Raw genomic sequence first — 21,258 nt, forward strand, 5'->3', positions numbered from 1 at the left:
ATGCTTCTCGGATGCTAGCCACTGTTTGTGGGGCACCTGCTCCACCAGCTGAGCCGAACAGCAGCCCCCTAGAGGGGTCTTCTTACGATCAAATGCTCTACATACATCCACAAATACAAGCGTTGTGTTACACATACGACTGTTCCATAAAAGGCCTACCTTTGCATTGATTTTGTTTTGTGAGGGAATCGTTTTTCAGGTAATTTTTTCAGACATTGTCATACAGTAGATCATGTTACTGCCCCTGGGTTGGAAACACGAATGGATGTTAACTGCATCTTCTCTGGCTTTTAATCAAGCGGCACTAATTCTCCATGAGCAAAGACCCAAAAGTGAAAGTTAGCTGGATCTTCTGTGGAGAGGATCTGTTGACACACGAGTGGGGAAAACTCTCCTGTATTGACTTGGTGTGTTTTCTCCTCATTACCCCCGCACAGTGTAATGACATTCCTTTCAATGCATTGCATCTGCCTCAGAGTGAACTCTGTGTTGCTCTGAGGTAAACTCATTTTGGTTTGTATGACTTGGACTAAGCAAAGAGAGACTTATTTACATAGAAATAAAGCCATTATCAATCACATGTATTATTCACAAGAAGCCCCGCCTTCTGCCTCCCTCTTTCCCTCCTTTTTTTTTTTTTCATTCTCTCCCTCATCATCACTCTTTATCATTCCTCAACTTTCCAGCTTTCAGTCCTGCTCCTCTTTCACTCTCCCGTGTTTTCCTTTCTTTATGTCCTTCTGTAATTGTGTTTCTCCCTCTGACACACACAGTACCATTTATTATTAATGCGCTTTTCATCAACGGTGACATTTCATGCAAGCGGTGCACTCAGCCATGCAAAATAACACACACATGTGTGCGCACACCCGCTAACACACACATCATAGATAATTAAAGCCGTGTACTGCAGCAGAGACCAAGCCTGAGCCCGTTTGTTTGGCCAGGCAGGCAGGCAGGCACAGCTGACTCAGAGCCGCCCTCACATGGGCCTACTTCCACAGCCTTTATCGCTACATGTAATATCTCACCTATCCCTCCTTTCATCCCTCTACATTTCGCCATATCTCCGGACCATCTCTGCATCCCTCCCTCTTTTTTTTTTTTTTACTCATCACTGTATTACCAAACCCCCTGTACTTTTTAATTTTCTTTCTATCACCCTCTGTCCCCTGGGGAGTCTCCATCTGGAGGTCAGACAGTGAAGGGCACTCCAAAGGGAGAGGAGGGTTGGGGCGAGGGGTGAAACGCTTGGATGAGGAGGAAGGCATTCTTTGTTTCCAAGTGGATAAAATACATTCTTCTGTCTGTGTGGGGGCATAAACAGGTCAGAATAAAGGTATTGTAGGATGCCCTCCGTTTTAATTTCCTCCAACTTCTGTCTGTCTGTCGGCCAAAAACAAGAGTAAGAATAAGAATGTTTTATTTAGGATGGGATGGCTTCGGCTATCGATTGTCCCAACTCTTTGTTCCGACTGATTTATCTTTTTTTCTTAATGTATGAAGGTTCTCAACAACCAAGTTCAGGTCAGTGAGTGAACCAGGGTTATTATTGTTAAGAGGCTGTTTAAGATGAGCTCTCTGATGAGATGTTTTCATCTTAGATGGGATGTTTAAAAAAAAAAAAAATGTACGACTAAGTTATCAGTGTAGAGAGCTGAGGCAGCTCCAATCACTGCAACACACGAAATCACACATGGATAAAATCATAGACTCAACTAATTACAGATATTCTGACAGTGTTAAGTCTTCAAGGTTTTGCATTATACATTAACTATCTCCTAAAATTTTACCATAAATGGGTTTTTTTTAATCTTACTGGGTTAAAACGGAGCTTTTCTGTGAGTCTTTGAGCTTCTGATTTTTGGTTTCTGCTCCATGAGTGTTTGATTTGTGTTCTCTGAGTTTCAGACTGTTGAGTTCCCCTCCCCTCCCTTTGCTTTCTCAAAAACAAAAGTTGAATTGTGTAATGGAGAAAGACCTGACTGCTTGTCGAAGTCTTTCGACAAGCAGTCAGGTCTCTACAGAGGAGAATAGCTGACTCTTCATATTAGACACATGTATTATTGAATCCCGGTTACTTTACTCAATCTGTACATGCTCGCTGCTGCTCCTCTCCTCCTGAGGGTCAGATAAGGACAGTGAGCTCACACAGTTTGGAGACGAGGCAGAATGATGCTGAACACTGCCGTGCTCATTTTTTGGCTGAGTGGGAAACACAAGAGCTGCCTCTTGCTTTGGCATGTCCAGTGTCCTTTTTTTTTTTTTTTTTTTTTAATAAAATATCATTTTTTCTATTTCTGGAATGTCTATGACTTCCAAGAATTCTGGCTTAATTGTGACTTCGATAACAGGAGTCTCCTCATCGTGTATCTCAGATCATCATCCACAGTGATCCAGTCAACACGTCAGGGTCTATGCTCAAACAACTGCAGCACAGAGTGTGTGTTTGGCCATTGCAAAACAGACTCACAGATGCCCGCACACACTCCAACATACAACTACAGATGACATTAGGGCAGACATGCAGAAACAGATAAACACAATCATGTGGACCTTCTGTTTCCTCTCCGACTCCCTCCCCCATCTCCCCCTCTCTCCTTTCTGGCCATGCCCTTTCCTCCCCCCCCCCCCCCCCCTCTCTCTCTTTTCACACATGCATGCACACACAAACACACATACTGTACACAGAATCACAGCGGTATGGCCTGACATGCAGGGAGGGAAACAAAAAGGCAGGGATGTGAGAGGAGAAGGGGACAAGAGCTGTGATCGTCCTCGAATGCAGGAGGCAGAGTCGGGGAGAGGGAAGGAAGAAAGGAGGGAGGAAGGGGAGGGCGAGTGGAGGGACGACAGCTTCGACATACATGGAGAGGAGGCTCTGACTAAGAGATGATGTGAGTGCCTATTTGAGAGCATCTGTCCCTCTCTTCCCTTCTCCTCCTCCTCCTCTTCTTCTTCTTCTCCTCCGTCTTCCTTCTTCAGCCACTCACTCACCAGCTGTTCCTCTGTCCTCTCTCTTCCTGTCTGTGTGGACTCATCCCACCCGCTCTCCACCCTCTCACCTTTCCTCTGCTCTACCCTTTCATTCATATTCATATTATATTTACAGCCAATGTGAGGCTAAAGTTTGTGTGCATGTATTGTATTGTGTGAAAAAACGAAAGCAAAGGTGAGGTTATTTATGTGTGATTTTGAAGGTCTGTGGACTCAAAGACAGCAGCACTAAAATTTCTGCACTAAATCAGATTTTTTTTTTCTTGTGAAGAAAAACAAAAATCAGCCTCTGTTTGCTTTTTCCTTTATTTTATGTAATAATAATTTGACACGTGTCCTACTATTACATCGCATGATAATGATGAAACCTGTGCAGTCTCTAAAAGCTCGAGACCCCTGTGTTGGTCCCTTTAAGTTAATTGTTTCAGATGAGACTGCATTGCAAAGTCTCATCTGTTTTATGAATGGGAAGCCATGACAGTGACAGATAGGAGGAGTGATACTCTATATGTAAGCCATACAAGGAGGAGGATGGAGAGTAGAGTGAGAGTATGTGGTATTGATGTTTGACTCGCATGTTTTGACAGTGTTTGTGTGTGTGTGTGTGTGTGTGTGTGTATGTTTGTGCACGGAGCCCCCTGCCAACAAACCCAATCACCCCTCTCTCTCTCTTTTGAAAATTACCTCATTTCTTTCCCTTCTTTTTTTAAGCCACCTTATTCCCCCTCCCTCTGCCCCTCTTCTCTCTCTCTCTCTCTCTCTCTCTCTCTCTCTCTCTCTCTCTCTCTCTCTCTCTCTGTCTCTCTCTCTCCTTGTGTCGCAGTCACAATGAACCATCTCCATCTCTCTCTCTCTCTCCCTCTCCTCCACTCTCTGTCCGTCTTAAGAATGAAGGGGCTGGGAGAGCTCGGCCCTCTCCCTTTCCCTTCTTCCATCTATCTCTCCTCCTCCTCCTCCTCCTCTACCTCCTCCTCTCCTCCTCCTCCTCTCTTGTGGCTCGGGCTCGTTGCTTTCTCGCTGGAAGACGAGAAGGAGAAGGAGAAGGAGGAGGAGGAGAGGGAGGGGAGGAAATGGCGATGGGGGCATGCAGCGAGGAGGATCTCTCCCTCTCCCTCTCTCTCTCTTCTTCCTGGCCGTCACTCGGCCCTGTGAATAGGAGCGTCTGGTTCATTTACAGGTACCTGCCGTGGCCTGCCGTGGTTTTTTATACCCCCCCATACCCTTCCCTCCCTCTCTCTCTTCCTCTCCCTTCAGTTGCAGGGGGAGATGGGGGGGGGGGGGGGGGGGGGGGGGGGGGGGGGGCATTGATGCATGCATGTGGACATCATGGACGACCAGGAAGGATCGATTAGATAGACAGATGTTGCAACGCATGCCTGAAGGTGGATGTGTTTGATTTAGTGTGTGTGTGAGAGAGTGTGAGTGTGTGTGTGTGTGTGTGTCGTATGTGTGTGTAAAGGCGGACGGAGGCTGCTGCTGCTGCACAGCCTGCTGTATGAGCTGTGCAGCTGTTCCTGTGGTTTGCTGTTTGAACATGTGTGTTTGTGTGAGTGGTTCCTGTTCCTCTCTGCTTTGAATCGCTCTCTGAACAAACGTCCTCGAGCAATGCTGCACTGGCACAAGACACGCTTGCTGCTTTTTCCTGATGTGCAGAGTGATTGCACGTTTGTTGGTGCTCACATATGCCTGTGAGTGTGCGTGTCATTGTGTGCATGGATGGTGTGCTCGATGTTGTTCGCCAACATTTGAGATCCCTCATCCTCTGTTGGCTGGTTAATTGCGTGTTTTCTCGTGTCATGGGTCATGTGTAGCATGCTTCTGTAAGTTTACCTGCGTATGTGCGTGTGTGTCTGAGACAGAGAGAGCGAGTGCTGAGAGAGAGAGAGAGAGAGAGAGAGAGAGAGAGAGAGAGAGAGAGAGAGTAGGAGAGTAGAGAGACTGCTGACAAATTTGAAACAGTGTACAGTTTTAATGATGCAGCATGCATGACAAGTTCCAGCTACCTTCTGACATCTCTATGGAAGCCTGCTTGGCCAAACCTGTTAAAAACCTTGAACACATAAGCAGTATGAGACACACTACGTGCTGTGCTGGATAGTCCAGCTCAGTCACTGATGACAACACTCGTTAACCAGCGATTGCGCAGGCAACAGCAAGTTGCAATGTGAGAGACTCTGCAGATCTGAGTCTGCTCGTTCAAGAAACTAATGGTGTGTTCAGCTGTCAAGTTTCAAAGTTTATCTCTGGAGAACGGCTCCTAAACCACCCCGAAAGAAATGAGGGAAAGTGAATTGAAAACCACATTTCCCCCATTTCAGCTTTTATTAGAATCTAAAATACTGGAATAGATAGTTTTAGTTTGAAGTTTTGTCTTTCTGTAACACAGCTATGCATGAGTAGAAAACGTATAATATATAAATATGATATAAATATGAGCACATTTTTTTATGGGTGCATCTAAGCTTAATGTCTCTTTGCATGGTATTATGTTTGTAAAATGTTTCCCCTGCATCCAAGAGAAAAACAGAAAATCACATTTTCTCCATCACAATTTAATTTAATCTGAGGGTAGCCGAATGCTAGCTTAAGCAAGATGTGATATCAGGCTATTTCGTACCAGATTTATTTTTTTTGTTCTGGCTTGTTTGAAATGTTGATCGTACGATTGCATACACTCACTGTGAGAGCAGAGCCAATGGGCCGATTCCACAACTGCTGGGCTTTTCTGATTTGCACGTGTGCAATGGACACACCGACACGAGTGGATAGAAAAGAACATAAACATGACGGTTATGAGCTGACACATCTCCCAATGAACAACTCTCTCAAAGAATACACTGTGCAGCAGTTTCCATGATTATTCATTCACACCAGGGATGACTTGGTTTTGCAAGTGTCACTTTGTTCTCGAGGTTGCTGCGATCGCTTTGCAAAAGGCTCTGGATGCATCTGTAGTGGCGATGGTCCATGAAGTTAAACTCAAGCACGTTCTACATTATCGGCATTGATACGAACACCCAATGTTTTGTCACTCTGATTATTCAAATGTTTGAAGTCTTTGCTCTTCAGCTTCATATGTTTTAATTATTGTTTTTTCTATGTGTCCTGTATATGTGGTTTGTAATCGAATTATTGTTTGTTATTCTGAGTTAAGAACACCTGCAGAGAGTTTGTCCGCCATTTAATGTGGCAAATCTGCTATCTATAAATTTATGGTTTCCCCCTATCTTGTTTCTCCTGTCCAAGACAATGTTTTTGATAAAAAGATATTTTTGTGGCATGGATTAAGTGTGTGAGTTTGCTAGTTTTCGTATGTCACTGCCTGCACCTTTGTGATGGGAGAAAAACTCCCCTTCTTAAATATGGCATGCTCCCAGGCACTTGTAAGGCACTGTGTCTTTACATTACAATCTTGATCTATATTTGCTCCAGAATGGATGTAGGAGTTCTTCGAGTGTTGCTTTAAGTGTGTAATCGTGCAGCCCCTCCAACAAGGTTGCAAAAAACTTGCTGCAGTAATCCGTTATGTTTACGCTGGGCTACGACTTTCTATTAAACTAAAAATCAATAAGGAATAGAAGTCAAATAAAGAAAAAGTGTGATATGTTCGTTACCCTAACACCTGGTATAAATCCATGCAGAGGAATGTGATGCGTGTGTTTGCATGTTGAAAACACGCTTTTACTTTACTCCCTAACTTTCAGATTTGTGTGATGTGTTCGTACTGTATGTGCTCCTTTATTCACTCAGCCCCTCAAGGCATTTGAGGTCCGGCCTGGGTGGCAGAGCCGCACAGAAGAGGACAAGAATAACAAAGAGACAGAGCCTTGGCAGAGACAGAGAGCCTCACACAGCTGCGGAGAGTATCATGCACTCAATAGGCTGAATGAAAAAGCTCATTAGGGGGAATGTGCTTAGAGAAAATTGAGAAGAAGTTTGGAGAACAAGGGAAGGAAGCCAGTATGGAGGGGCCATCAGGATGGAAAATAAAAAAAAAGAAGAAGAAGAAAGCTGGGGAAGAGAGAAACAGAGAGGAACGAACAGATGGAGTGGGTTGGGACTATTTTGGTGCACGATGGGATCATCAGCATGTGGTTACAGTATGTTACGGCTGACACTGTATATATCCACCTCTCTGACTCACTGACTGACTTAATAACTCCCAGGATGTCCTTTCCATTCATAACATGCGAGTCCAATAGGCCAAGCAGCCATGTTTTTGACATGTCTGACCTCTCATGCAGTGTCCAAGTGAAGCCTCTTCTCATATTCTTGGTAAACACGCCTGAAAATGTAGCTTTTTCATAAATCGAGTATTTGAAGAACGAGGGATTGTGTATATTGGTTTTACGTAGCCTATTATGTTTGAAAAAGCTCTGCCAAAATGTTGGACGTTAAACATTGTCATCCCATCATGTCTTTAAGTAGATCATTAAAGCAAACACTCAGTTAAAAAGTTAAAGCTTTAGTATCAGCAACTTCAAAGTTTAGTGAACCAATTAGCATAAAAACGGTGCTTTATCACTACATCCCATAATATCAAACTGTACTTCAGCTGACTTGAAATATGCTGCACAGCAGAAAGTACAATACTTTAAAAATGGTTGTAGAGTATATGCAACATCAATTGAATAAATGTATTTCCCTAGTTTGTACAGAATGTACAGAAACAATACATCTCTGTATTGGGGCAGCAGTCTCTGTAGGGACTGAACCGGAGGGTTGACGGTTCAAGTCCTGGTGCGGACCAAAAAAAAGGAAGTTGTTCTGGTAGCTGGAGAGGTGCCAGGGTACTTCTCGAGCACTGTCTAGGTGCCCTTGAGCAAGACACCGAACCCTAACACTGCTCTGGTGCGTTCCCTGCATAGCAAAGCAGGTCCGCTCTGACATCCCTTCGCCCATGTATGTCCACTGGTCCTGTTTGTGCATGTGTGTGACTGTGTGAGAAGCATGTCCCTAAAATAACAGAGCATAACCCCAAATTTCCCTCAGGGATTAAAAAAAGTATTTCAACTTTAAAAAATTCAAAATCAGCTCCACCTGTGAGCATCTATGAGCAATGCTCGGCTCCGGTCTAAACCTGCGTCTAGTTTTAGCTGTTGCTTAGGCAACAAGCAGCGCCATCGTCATACAGTATATAGCTTTTTTTCTTTACTGATGTTCTGGTCGAAAGAAGCACTCGCTGTAAGAAACTTACAGCATACATACAGCAAGTGGCTAGTGGTGGTTGTAGATCGACTGTGTAGAAACTTAAAGGCTGATTGTTGCATCTAAAACTCAACCTTTTTCTATCTCCTTTAACTCAGCAGAATCCAGGCGTGCTGGGATTTACATCACTGTATGTCTGTTGTCTTTCTTGTTTCATGTCTTACTCTCTCTCTCTCTCTCTCTCTCTCTCTCTCTTTGTTTGTCCCTCTCCTCTAGTGACTACATAATCAAGGAGAAATCGGTGCTCCTGCAGAAAAAAGACAGCGAGGGTTTTGGCTTTGTGCTGAGAGGGGCCAAAGGTAAAAAGAAAATTGTGCCGTCAAATTTCACTCACTGATTTAAGTCTGGTTTCCCTGAAAGTAGCCGAACATGTTATATGAAACGCAGCACCAATGCATTATTGTTTTTGGCATGCTGTCTCCAGCTCAGACTCCTATCGAGGAGTTCACCCCCACCCCCGCATTCCCCGCCCTGCAGTACCTGGAGTCAGTAGACGAGGGAGGCGTCGCCTGGAGAGCCGGTCTCAGGATGGGGGATTTCCTGATAGAAGTACTGTCATTAATAACTGCATAACTTTTTTTTTGTTATCTAATTTTTAAATTGACACCAGATTTAAACTGAATATTCTTTGTATGGTGTTCTTAAGGTACACACTTCAGTCATTAATACTCCATAGATTTAAGCACTTTATATTGTTGTATTTGGTGGTATTGGTTTTGCTCTCAGCAGGGTTAGCGTAGCATGAGAGCAGAGATTGCAGACATTACAAGCATCCAAGAATATAAAATTCACTGAGTAAAGCTGGTGGAGGTTGGGGTGGTGGGAAGAGGAGTCAGAGGCAGAATGGTTTAAATAATCCGCCTTGTTGTCAGAGCGTGGTAATGACTAGTTAGCATTAGGGCGGTTCTCAGATCAGCCGAAGGCCGCTTGCGGGCAGACTACCATATTGAATTAAGAGCAGGGCTCCATTCATGGCATAGTAGAACCAACAAGAGTAAATCATCAGTTGCTTACTCACAATATCTGTTTTTATAAATAAAGTTTGGACAAAATTAACAAGACACTTCAATCTGTGTTGTTGACAGAAAATGAAAATGAGTTTGCGACGTTGCAGTAGCCCTGTGTGAATACGGCTGCAGATTTTAAATGAATGAAGAACTGTCTGTCTGTGTGTGCTTCAGGTGAACGGTCAGAACGTGGTGAAGGTCGGTCACCGACAGGTCGTCAACATGATTCGACAGGGTGGCAACAGCCTCATGGTCAAAGTAGTCATGGTGACCCGTAACCCTGACATGGAGGAGGGTTCGAGGAAGAAAAGTAAGAGCCAATTCCTGCACGTTTGGGTGAATGATGGTGCCAGCTGAATCCTGCTGTTCAACAATCCCCTCTACCACTTCTGCCTCTCTTTCTTCTCCCGCCCTCTTCAGTCCCCCAGCAGAGCAAGAGGCTGAGCACGCCGGCTATTGCACTACGATCCAAATCAATGACTTCAGAGCTGGAGGAGATGGGTAAGAACACAGCTGAGATAAACTTTCATGGAGATGAAAAGACAGCACCAAGAATAAAGAAACAGACAGACAGGACGATGTAGACCAATAAAGAGAGTGTGTATTAAAGGAAAAGGAGAAGAAAAAAAAACCTTAGTGGGGAAATAGGTTGAGGTGATGATAGAAACATTGTGAAACAAGAGTGTTGGGGGTTGCTAAAGATGCTGAAAGTGTGAAGGGGACCTGAGCTAGGGCTAAATTTAGACAGCGGGAAAGTTGAGCGGTAGATAGTGTAGTTACCCAGTTACAGAGAGGAGAGGGGAAAAAAAGAAAAGAAGAAGATTGGCTCCCGCTCTGGATGACGGTCTCAATCCATTTCACTGTTCTTTCAGAGGTTCCACACTGTCACTTCCAGCACCCCCACTACAGGTAACCCCCCTCCCAGAAAAAGTGTCGCCATCCACTTTGTGATTCCCCCCTCTCACTGCCCGCCTCTCTCCCCTCTTACCCCCCTGCAACCTTCACCGCTCCCTGGCCCCGCCCACAGCTTTAACCCCAGTGCCCACAGAGCGGTCCAGCCTCCCCTCTGCTCTACTTTCTTTCTCTTTCTCTTTCTCTCATTCTCTGTCTGTCTCTCTCTCTCTTTCTCTCTTTCTCTCTCTCTCAAACACACACACAAGACTTGGAAAGTATTTGTTGCCAAGGTAACATGGCAAGGGGAATGGGCGTCACCTGAAAAGAGTTTTTCCAGTCACCATGAACATCATAGAAAAGTTGTTTTGGTCCTTATGTGTTAGTGTGTCGGTTGCAAAATATGTCCCTGTATTTGTAGATATCATATGTTCAATACCGGATTCATTTGGATGAACTCACACCAAGGATAAAATTATTGAGATGAGTAATTTTTTGAGAGCGAGAAAATGCACAACAACTTTGTTCCACGTCTGTTTCTATGGTAACAGCAATTATGTGTGGCTATGCTTATTCCAACTCTATTTGAGGCAAAATAGTGGGAGGAGAGTGCATGATGAGGGTCAACGCCCCCATTCGCGGATAAGAACACTGACGAAGATTTATTGTTGATGGAGTTCTTGCTTCTAAACATTTAAGGTGTTTGCTGGCACTGTAGCTGTGGTCTTGTTATGATGCATGCCCAGTGAGGTTTTGATGATGTATGGAGGCTGATGACATGTGGAGATGCAGAAGGAGCGGGGGATCTGCAGCTACAGTACAATGCTGCTTAGTTAGGATCTTTCCAACGTTTATCCTGAGTGTAGGAATCAGACCTTTGCTTTATTCCTATCCTCATCTACTCCCCTCACCTGCTTTCTTTGTGTGGTGTGACCTCACCTGAGCAATACAAAGCATGAGCACCCAGTCTGAAACACAGGTACCAGCGTCCTGAACCCCCAACCCACCTCCCTACCGCCACTGTTACTCTTTATTGACACTATGGTCTAACCTTCAGCACTGTTTGTCTGCAATGATACTGTGTGTGTTATCTAAATACATAAAGTAACACTGCAACTAACATAAGGATACAGCAGCATGTATACAAAACTCAACTTTTTAAGCATAAGGAAATAATGGCTGATTTTGGCAGGAAAAAAGCAGTCACCATGTTGATGTGGTCTAGTTTTACTAGACTTGTGACAGATGTGCCACAGACAAGTAAATCCGCTCTAACCCTAATGCAGATGTACAATATGGGTATACATCTTGGCAAATAATAATAAGGAAGTTGGTGCATATAAATGCTAAATTAAATTTCAGGTTTTCTATTGCAAAGTTCATCCGTCAGAGTATTGACACATTGTTTTTTTTGTTTTTTTAAACTGTGAAACGTCCTCTTAACATGTTGCCTCTGAACTGTTTAGCCACAGGGGAAGTCATTGAAACAATATATATTTTGTGTTCAAGTGGTTAAGTCACGAGAACAGTGCAACAAGCAGAACAGGTAAAGGAATGCTGGAACTGAAAAGGTATAATGACAGAGACTGAAAGATGAGGCTTAGGGAATATCAACATTTTCCTCATGATAAAATGAAGAAGTAAGAACGAAAACTTTGTTTAACTAAAACTCAATATATTAACTTTACATCTATGGAAATGTATTCGTCTTTGCCTCTGTCTTTTCAAGAAACATTGTCAAAAACACAATTCAAAGGAAATAATAATAAATGAGAACTTTGACCTCGTAAAAGCCAGTCGTCATGAACACAATAAACATGAGCACATTTAAAGTTGTAAAGGTAAAACACATCAAAGGGATAGATTATTTGATTAAATGATCTATTTATTAAAAATTATACAAAACACTGAACATTTTAACAGTCACATATTGGCATCATTATCAAAAGCCTTGGTGTGTTTGATGCTAAAATTCAGAACACAAAATACTCTTTTTATCTAAGAAAAACTTTGACTCAGTACTGGAGTTTACCAATAAATATACCCGGCTCCTTAATATGTGGGTGCTTTATTTGTAGTCAGACACCTCATAAACTGGACTGTCTTTGCTTTCCAATGGTTCTGGATCAAGGTGAGAAGAGTGCAATGTGAGGAAGCTGTGTCAAGCTTGGCCATATGGTTATTCTAATGCATTAGAATTCATTTAGCTGTGACGCCTATTAAACTATCTCACCTCCGTGATTGGTGCAGTGTCCCAGTTCACCTAGAAGTCATGCTGCAAGATAACAAGGACTTTAAAACAGGAGAGGATTCTGCAGTGCACTTTACCGTCGTGTTTTGACAAAAACTAGGCTTATTTTTCTAAAGGAGTTTAGCTGTGAGGTTTTTAGGAAGAGATGAAAAGAATGCAGGTTATAAAACCCTTTCATGCAAGTTTCAGCAGCAGACATGGAAATTTAATTTTTGCTAAATAAGCTCCACAAAACCAAATGTTGTGGCTTTTACCTCTGATCCCTGAAAAAGAGGAACTAGGTACAGCACATACAGTATGAGATATCACTACCCTGTGTGGCCGTACACAGGATTCCTCTTTTCACGCCTTAGTAGTTGCTAAATTTGGAAAATATTGAACCTCTTTCCTCTCGTTCAAGGAACACAAGTTAGAGTCTACCCTTTTTTTTCCCTTTCAGTTTATTTATGTGATACATCACATGTTGTACAGAGCATACACAAACCAGAGAGTAAAAGCTCTATGTTAGCCACACTGAGAAGAATAGTGCCTAAAGCAACTTCATGCTGTTAGTAGCCAGCCAGCTTTCAAAAAGCAGCGTTAGCTAGCTTTAGCTGGACTTAAGATCATCTCGCTTTGAGTCCTGAATAGAGGAGTCATCTGCCAGGCCATGAAGGGGGATGTTTTCCCCATACTATACAGTATGTATTGTGTCAAGTGAATCAACTGAAAGGGAACTACACATTTTTGTGTATGGATGATAAACCCTTCCCTGTACAGTTTACGGATGCAAGCTCACTCACTAAAACCAGTGAATGCAAACACTTGAAGGTCATGTTTAATTTCTTCCACCCTATGGCTTTGGACACCCCCCCCCCTTTTCTATTCACTGGACTAAGTACTAACCCTGTCTCTTCTTTGTCTTCTCTGTCCTTACTTCTCCGCTGCGGGATCTTAACCATTTTACAGTGGAACGAGGTGGGAGTCAGACTTATTTCTCATTTATGTGTGTGCAGGGGTATTAAAGAGTGTCAGAGACGATAAACAACTAGCAGCATGCCGTATCTGTATATACTGTGTGTGCAGCCTATTCCCTGTAACATTAGCGTGTAGACACTTCATCCATTTCTAACTATGTGTGTGATGTACGTCCTTTAGATCTAAACCTGTTGAGGTGACTCAGTTTGTCAGGCTCCAGAGAATATGATTAGTATTCACTGTAACAACACTATCGCACTTTCGCTCCTGCCAAAACTTAAGTCTCCTTTTGTCCTCCTTCCAGCTGCTACCCCTTGGAAAAAAAAATCAGGTATGCTCTGGTACACTCACACTGGAGGCTTTGTATTTATATCTGTCCAAAATGACTTGGCACTTATAGCTCCGTCCCTCATATTCTGAGTTTCTTTTTTCTTTTAGAATTCGAATCCTCCCAAGTTACAGAGAAGAAGAGGACAGTCTATCAGATGGCTTTGAGTAAGGGAGCTCATGTTTGTCAGTGGATGTTTCCTGAACCTCTTCCTCTCTTTCTCATCAAGTGTGTCCCTTTCCACACGTTGTTTCCTTCATTCCGTTGATGTCCATATTTCTGTTTTATTGCTGTGTGTCTCTCTTTTCCTCCGTCTTTCTGTCCCTTTCTCGCCTGTTTTTCATTTCTCTCAGATAAACTAGATGAAATTCTTGCAGCAGCTCAGCAGACAATCAGCACCAATGAGGCACCAGGGACACGGGGACAGGGGCCGAAAAGAGACAGGGGGCGGAGTTTCTATGGCAATGAGGTGTGTATTTTGAACCTCAAAGGCTGTTTACATGTGTCTGAGATGAGGGTTTTCCTGTCATGACTGGGTCGGGCATACAAAAGAGAAAAGGTTCTGTCATGAAATTGAACTGTAGCAAGGAATACGTAATATAGATTTGAAAGATTATAAAAAATGAGAATTTGAAAGCTTCACTGGGCAAAATAGTATAAAAGTCCATTGATAATCAGAAAGCTTGAAAGGTAAAGATCACTGCAACCTCTATTGATGTGTGTGTGTGTATATATATCTATATATAATTTTGCATGCATATTTAGTTTGCCTATTATATGTAACTCAGGTACCAAAACAAGAAAGCACATTTTTGCAGATAGAGAACATAAAAAACTGGTGTGAGTAATGCAAAGACTGTCCTCGAGACTTTGCCTACAGCCTAAGAGTGGAGCTGGAGTTTAGAGATGACAAGATTGTTGTCAGCCTCATATAAAGCTAAGTTAATGTCCAATGATAACAGATGGGTACTTGGATTACATTTTGGCCAATGCATTCCAGCACGTCTTTCGCTCAGGCATTTGGGTACCTCTCAAAAATGCAAAAACAACCCGAATGCTTCTGACGCCTTTGTTTCGCTATGATACGTTCTGCATTCACTGCAATCCTTTGTTTAAATAGATTAAATAAGATTTCTAAAATGGTGATGTCAGGGTAATATTTATTGTTTCATATAAAAGTATTAATATGAATGAAATGTAAATCCATTTTACAATCAGGGATATTGGCATTTAAAATAACATTTCTCTTTCATTCTTGACAGATTTACACCTGCATTGTACCTTTGATTCTCATGGTTTCTCTCCTTTATCTTTCTTATTTTCCCAATTTTCAGGCAAACTATGGGGATCAGTCTGGGATGGGGATGATGTCATCTGGGCTGGGCCTTGGCTATGACCGTAGCCAGTACACCTCAGGTCACGCCCCTCAGCACGGTATGCTGCGGCAGAAATCCATCGGTGAGGCTGTCTGTTTTTACTGTCTGCCACTCCGTCGGCCTGTCTGTCTGCCAGTAGAGGTCCACACTGTGCTGACCTGTTTGTCTGTAGAAAACAATGTGTTGTCTGTTGCCAAAAATGTGCACATTTTATATGTGTAGCTGTAGCTGATCATATACTCGCTATCCCTGTACTGTAAAAACAAAGGTGTTTGTCTTATACTCACCGTAATTCTATTTGTAAGTGCCACTAATCTCCTTATGTTATCTTGATAGCTTATTGTCTGACTTGTTGCTTACTAAGGCTCTGCTAAGTCTCCCTCTGAAATAGTAATAAGCTCTCTGGTGACTGACTGAAATAATGCTGCTGTGAGACACAAGTTGCTACTTGTTTGCGGAATATGTAGCACTTACTAACCACCATACATAAGAACTGAGGACAGACTCGCTGACAAGTAGACGGGCAGGCAGATTTAGACAGACACTCTCTTTTTTATCATTGACACTATTATCCATATATTACTTTATTGTCACTTCATTTTCTCTTCCCAAACCTTTCACTCTCTTAACTTGATACCAGTTAATCTCAATTTCATCACACTGTTTCTTCTATCTATTCATGTGAATGCTGTACTGCAGGGGTGCCTGAGGAGGAAAGGCAGTACCTGCACCCCCCAGCCATGAAGTTTGCTCGCAGTCTTTCAGTGCCCGGCCCAGATGACATCCCCCCTCCTCCCACCACAGCTCCACCAGATCCCCCGTTTTCCTCTGCGCCACCACTTGGTTGGAGAACTAAGACATCACAGCAGCCCTCTGTCTCCGTGTCCCAGTCCACAGCCACGTCTTCACACTACCAGCCCTACTCCCAATCAGTGCACTTCACACATGGAGGCAGGGAGAGGGCTGGTGGTGCCAACACAGGCCCCGGGGGTGGAGCAGTCGACCACACGGTCCCATACGCACATGCAGCAGCCCATACTGCTCAAAGCAGGACTGCTTCGCGGAAGGTTGCCTATACTGGGGAGCCTGTTGGAGCTGGCATAGGGGCAGGTGGAGGGGCCAAGGCAGCCGGTCTCAGGAGAGGCTATAGCACCGCCGTCCCTCCATCCAGCATTGCCACTGTGATGCCCCAGCAACAACAGACCACCCAGAGTCAACCCCAGCGAGCAGACCGCAGTGCAGCAGGGGCTGGAGCAGGGGGTCCCAAAGGAGGGGCCCGAAGAGGTAAGGGCCCCCTGGTAAAGCAGTCTAAGGTAGAGGACCTTCGCCTGAGCCAGGGCACACTAGGGGGCAAAGGCTCGGTAGAGAAAAGCTCCATCCCCATCCCCACTATTATTGTCAAGGCCCCTTCGACCAGCAGCAGTGGACGCAGCAGTCAGGGGAGCAGTGTGGAGGCAGACGTTCCTGCATCTGGAGAGGGAGAAGAATCCAAAACACCCCACGGTCCTCCTCCCTCAGCTCCTGCTCCTCAGCCCCCTGCACCACCTTCCATCCCAGCGCCGCCCCCTCCTTCATTGCCTTCTATGCGAGCCCAAGATAACCTGGATTTCACCAGCCAGTTTGGGGCTGCAATTGTTGGTGCAGCTCGCCGCGACAGGGAGCGCTTTCACGAAGCCCGCAGAAAGAGTGCCTCCTTGTTCATGTCCGCTGAGGAGGACGTGACGATTGGCGGATTGAGTGATGGGCTAGGAGGAGGCACAAGGACTCAGGTGTCACAGCAACAACTTAGCACAGGGACTGAGAGTTCATCCATACGCCTGCGCCCGTCCAAGTCCATTGACGAGGGCATGTTCTCTGGGGACACCTATATCCATCACACCCGCAGTATGCCACCAGCCTTTGGACTACCGGAGTATTCCTCAGCTGCCCTGGATTATCAGCCCAAGTCTGTGCCCACTGACTTATACACAGCAGCAGGCAGACAGCCAGCTCCCTCCTCTACCACCACCTTCATTCACCCTTTGACAGGAAAGGCTCTTGACCCCACATCGCCACTTGGCCTGGCCCTTGCTGCCAGAGAGCGAGCTCTGAGAGATGACAGCAGGTTAAGGAGGGGAGCAGAGCACCACTTCACCCGCCAGATGTCCAGTGTCGTGTTTCCCTCATCTACTGCCACCTCTCAGCCAGTATCGTCCTCAGCTCAGTCCTCCAGCTCCTCCTACCTGGTCACCTCTTCTTCGTTGGCTGCCACCACACCCACTGTTGGCCGCCCACCATCACCAAGAATCCTCAGAGGAGTTGTGTGGAATGAGGATGGTGGTGGTGGGGAACGGGAGCGGGAAGGAGGAGGGGCTCGGGAGGGGCTAAGAGTTCGCTTTTCTGAGGACAAAACCGTCCACACGCACCACTACCAGTCTCAGCCATATCAGCCGACCTACAAGGAGAGGGAGCGGGAAAGGTCGAGGGAGCGGGAGAGGGATCTGTCGAGAGAAAGAGAGAGGGACAAAGAGAGGGAGGGGTACACAAGGAGGGCAGAGCAGGCTGCTGCTGATACCTCTGCTCAGCAGGCAGCCCAGTCTCAGCAGCCTCGGAGGCCCACTTTTCTCAGGATGGAAAGTCAATCTGATGCCTATATCTTGTCTCTCACCCCGCCCTCCCCACCACCTACCAGTACTCAGCAGACAAACACTAGTGGGAGTGGGACAGGCATGATGGTTCTTCCTCCCCCAGCGCCTTCAGTTGATGCAGATGATGAGTTTGTTTACGCAGACCCCCTCCCACCTCCGTTACAGTTTGCTAACAGCTTTGACAGGGGAATATCAGGGTACTCACAACGTGGGATGCTTGCCAACAGTCTGACCTCCCGCCAGCAGCAGGTCCCACCTCCGCCCCCTCCTCCGCCTCCGCCCCCACCTCCACCTCCTCCTCAGAAAGACACATTTATAGGAGGTTTTCCTGCTCATACACCCCTGCCCTCTCCGCAGGCTGGGGACTCCACCGCCTCCAGCCTAACTTCGTACGACAGCGAGGTGGCTAATCTGACTCAGTCCGCTCCCTCTCCCTCCCAAACTTCTCCCAACCCCCAATCCTCTCACTCTCCCTCTATGCTGCAGCCCACCTCCACATCTGGACCTCCACCTCCCCCATCAGTCTCACCACCACCTCCTCCTGGATATCATAGACCCTTCTCTATGTCCCACCCCCATCACCTTTACAACAGCTCTCACACTCCTGGGCGCTCTTCCCCCACGCCTCCCCCACACACAGTTGCTCCTCCGCCGGCCTACCGAGGCCCCCATGTGCCCTCTTCCACCGCTGCCACCTCCGCTCCAATTAGGGGCACTGCCTCACATGCCACGACCGCTAGCTGTGCCGCCACAACCACCGCCGCTGCCACCACAACAAGCACCTCCACTCAGCTCTACCACGAGCGAACGCACACCACTCCATCCTCCACCGCCATTACAGGCAGTCGTAGGACTGGGGAGCACCACCGCCCCCCACCCTCCACCAAGAAAGGAGAGTCCCAGGAGACAGTGGTGGACTCTGGGATAGAAGAGCTGGACAGTCGGAGCAGCAGCGACCACCACCTGGACAGCATCCTGGCTCTAAGTGGAGCTGGAGTCAGGGGGGACAGGACTGACCGAGGGGAGAGAGGAGGCGGACAGATGGGAAGTGGGTCAGGGGAATCTGAAAGGAGTGGAGATTTTCTGGAGTCCTACATGAGCTACCTAGATGGACAGACTTTTGAGATGCAAAATGCTACAGCAGCAGCCTCCACCTACCCGAAAAGCAACAGGTTTAGAGAGGGAAGTCGCACAAGTGATTTCCACAGACAGACCAGCACCGCTCCAGCATCCTACCACTCCCACAGACGGAGGGAAGAGCAGGAGGAGGATGAGATCGAGGAGGGAGTGAAGGACGATGAAATCGGCCATGATGGGTATGGAGTAAGGGACATGCAGAATTTGGGACGTCCCATTTCGCCTTACTTTGACCGCCCACGCACTCCTGAGATGAAGCCTATGTGGGATGAGGGGCAGATGAGCGGGGACGGTGGCCAGTCAGGGACAGTTATGGGGGGGAAGAAGATTTACCCTCCGGCATCCAGTATGAAACCCAGCATCATAAATGAGCTGAGCAACAAACTGCAGCAAAGAACCAAGGACAGCTGGAGCAGCCAGAGACAACTGGGCAGACACAGGTACAGGTCATGACAACTCGTGTCAGTATGTTTCTGTCACAGCATGATCAACGTGTTTGTGTTGTTTTTGATGCATGGCATTGTCTTCCCAAGTGTCAGAGTGCCACCTGTGAAGTCTTCATGTTTTGTGGAAAGCTATGTTCCATCTTTATGTCTTGTGTAAGTGTCGTTTATACTCTGTAAACCTCTGCTCTTTCATTTCTCTGGCTTTTTCCATGTGTTTCTCTCAGAAGCAGAAACAGGTAATGGAGCCACTTTCACACCAAAACTGACACCTTTTTAAATTACAGCCTGTTCTTAAAGAGGAGAGGAAACGTTAGTCAAACTAAAACATTGAGAATTTAACTTGTATTTACTAAGGAGACACAACCACAATGTGACATTAAAATCAATTTGCTGGGGACAAGTTTTCACAAATTGCTTATTTAAAATGAAATAGAGTAATTTTAAATAGGATTGGTTCTCATTATCCAGTTTGTATTCAACTGGTATCAAACCTTCGCTATGCGTTTTAAAAATCTTTTTCGTGAAAGATGGGATACATTGGATCTAAAATAATTAAACTATTTTGCAGACCCCATCTTAATGTTGCTCCAAAGGAGAGAGCAACACTTTTAGTTATTTTTTAAAAGATGACAGATTTGTATTCTTCTTTATACATCATATACAATTTAAAGTGTTCCCTTATTTGTTTTACAACTATAGGCATTAAGAAGACAGCATAGACATGTTTAGTTTAGATGTGTTCTGCGTCATTAAACTCAAACACATGAAGTAGTAGTTGCTAGTCCTATCAAGAGCTCCTTTAGTCTAGGTGAAAAGTAGGTTGATTCAATCCAGTGTTAGACTGAAAAACAACAGCACTTACGTAATATGGAAAACCTAATCCAGGATACAAATAAAAAAAAAAGATTTCCAAATTAATTCAGTTTCAGATAAAAATTCTCTTAAAGTGTATCCATGTTTTTAATGTAATATTTTCTGTCATACCTATCTATTGTTCTGCCTTTTCCTTTACAGATTTTCAGAAGATTCAGCCTCAGCTCTGAGCCCCCCCTCAGTTCGCTCCCAGTCACCATCTCCGATCTCTTTATCCCAGCCATCATTATCCCCGTCTCCGACCCCCGCCTCCCAGTATCCAAACTGGAGACGATCTCCATCTCCTCAGCCTGCAGCTTCCTCTCAGCCTCCTCGTTCCCATTCCCCACTGTCTCCCACAACATATTCCCCTTACCCTACTTCCCCCAAACACAGACCCGTCTACCGGACCAAAGCCCTCGAATTCCAATTCATCCCCAGTCGAGAGTCCCGCAAAGCAGAATCACACATAATGCAGCGTAGGCGAGCACCCAGCCCCCTGATCTCTCCTTCAGAGAGGCCCCATCTGGGTCCACCGCGGCCATCGTCCCTCCCACTCCTCCCCACCACACCCTTATACAGTGCTATCTACGACCTCCGAGGTTCAATCACTCCACCCTCACCCGGGAACCCCCTCGGAGATCCTTACTTCTCGCCCTCTCCTCCCCTGTTCGCCCCCTCTGGTGCCCCTCCTCCTCCAAACTCTGCGTTAGTTATGTCTCGGTCCCTCTCTCCAACTCACTTCTTATCTGGGACCTCTTCTCCACCCCTGCACCCTCTCCCTCCACCAACCTGCCTGAGTTACCCCCATTTACCTCCCCCTTCCCCTACAAAGCCTTTTGCCTCCAAGCCACTGCCCTACTGGACCAAGTACGACGTCGCCGACTGGCTCGGATACCTGAACCTGGGCGAGCACAGAGAGCGTTTCCTGGACAATGAGATCGATGGCACCCATCTGCCCTCTCTTACTAAGGATGACTATCTGGATTTGGGTGTGACACGTGTAGGCCATCGCATGAACATTGAGCGGGCCCTGAGAAGTGTAATGGACAGGTATGGCTTCAAGTAACGAGGCTGCAGAGAAGCACGAGTGACCACTGCAAGGTTTTTGATTGATTTGTTACAGTCAAACACATGTAGATTTACAGCACTGCACTCTCTCTTCCTCGCCTCCTTTCCAC

General features: G+C 45.7%; 1 protein-coding gene across 1 annotated transcript in view; it reads left to right on the plus strand.

Annotated features, from left to right (window-relative positions):
• shank1 (SH3 and multiple ankyrin repeat domains 1) overlaps window positions 1-21,258 on the plus strand; it is a 69,302-nt gene that overhangs the window by 45,345 nt on the left and 2,699 nt on the right. The window contains exons 16-25 of the mRNA XM_079365760.1: window positions 8,422-8,504; window positions 8,630-8,754; window positions 9,387-9,522; window positions 9,633-9,713; window positions 13,616-13,642; window positions 13,750-13,806; window positions 13,993-14,108; window positions 14,974-15,097; window positions 15,715-19,219; window positions 20,240-21,130. Of these exons, the coding sequence (XP_079221886.1) occupies window positions 8,422-8,504; window positions 8,630-8,754; window positions 9,387-9,522; window positions 9,633-9,713; window positions 13,616-13,642; window positions 13,750-13,806; window positions 13,993-14,108; window positions 14,974-15,097; window positions 15,715-19,219; window positions 20,240-21,130 (5,145 nt within the window). The remainder of the gene's footprint in view (window positions 1-8,421; window positions 8,505-8,629; window positions 8,755-9,386; window positions 9,523-9,632; window positions 9,714-13,615; window positions 13,643-13,749; window positions 13,807-13,992; window positions 14,109-14,973; window positions 15,098-15,714; window positions 19,220-20,239; window positions 21,131-21,258) is intronic.

The sequence above is a fragment of the Symphodus melops genome (assembly GCF_947650265.1).
Source record: "Symphodus melops genome assembly, chromosome: 17".
Taxonomy (NCBI): Eukaryota; Metazoa; Chordata; class Actinopteri; order Labriformes; family Labridae; genus Symphodus; species Symphodus melops.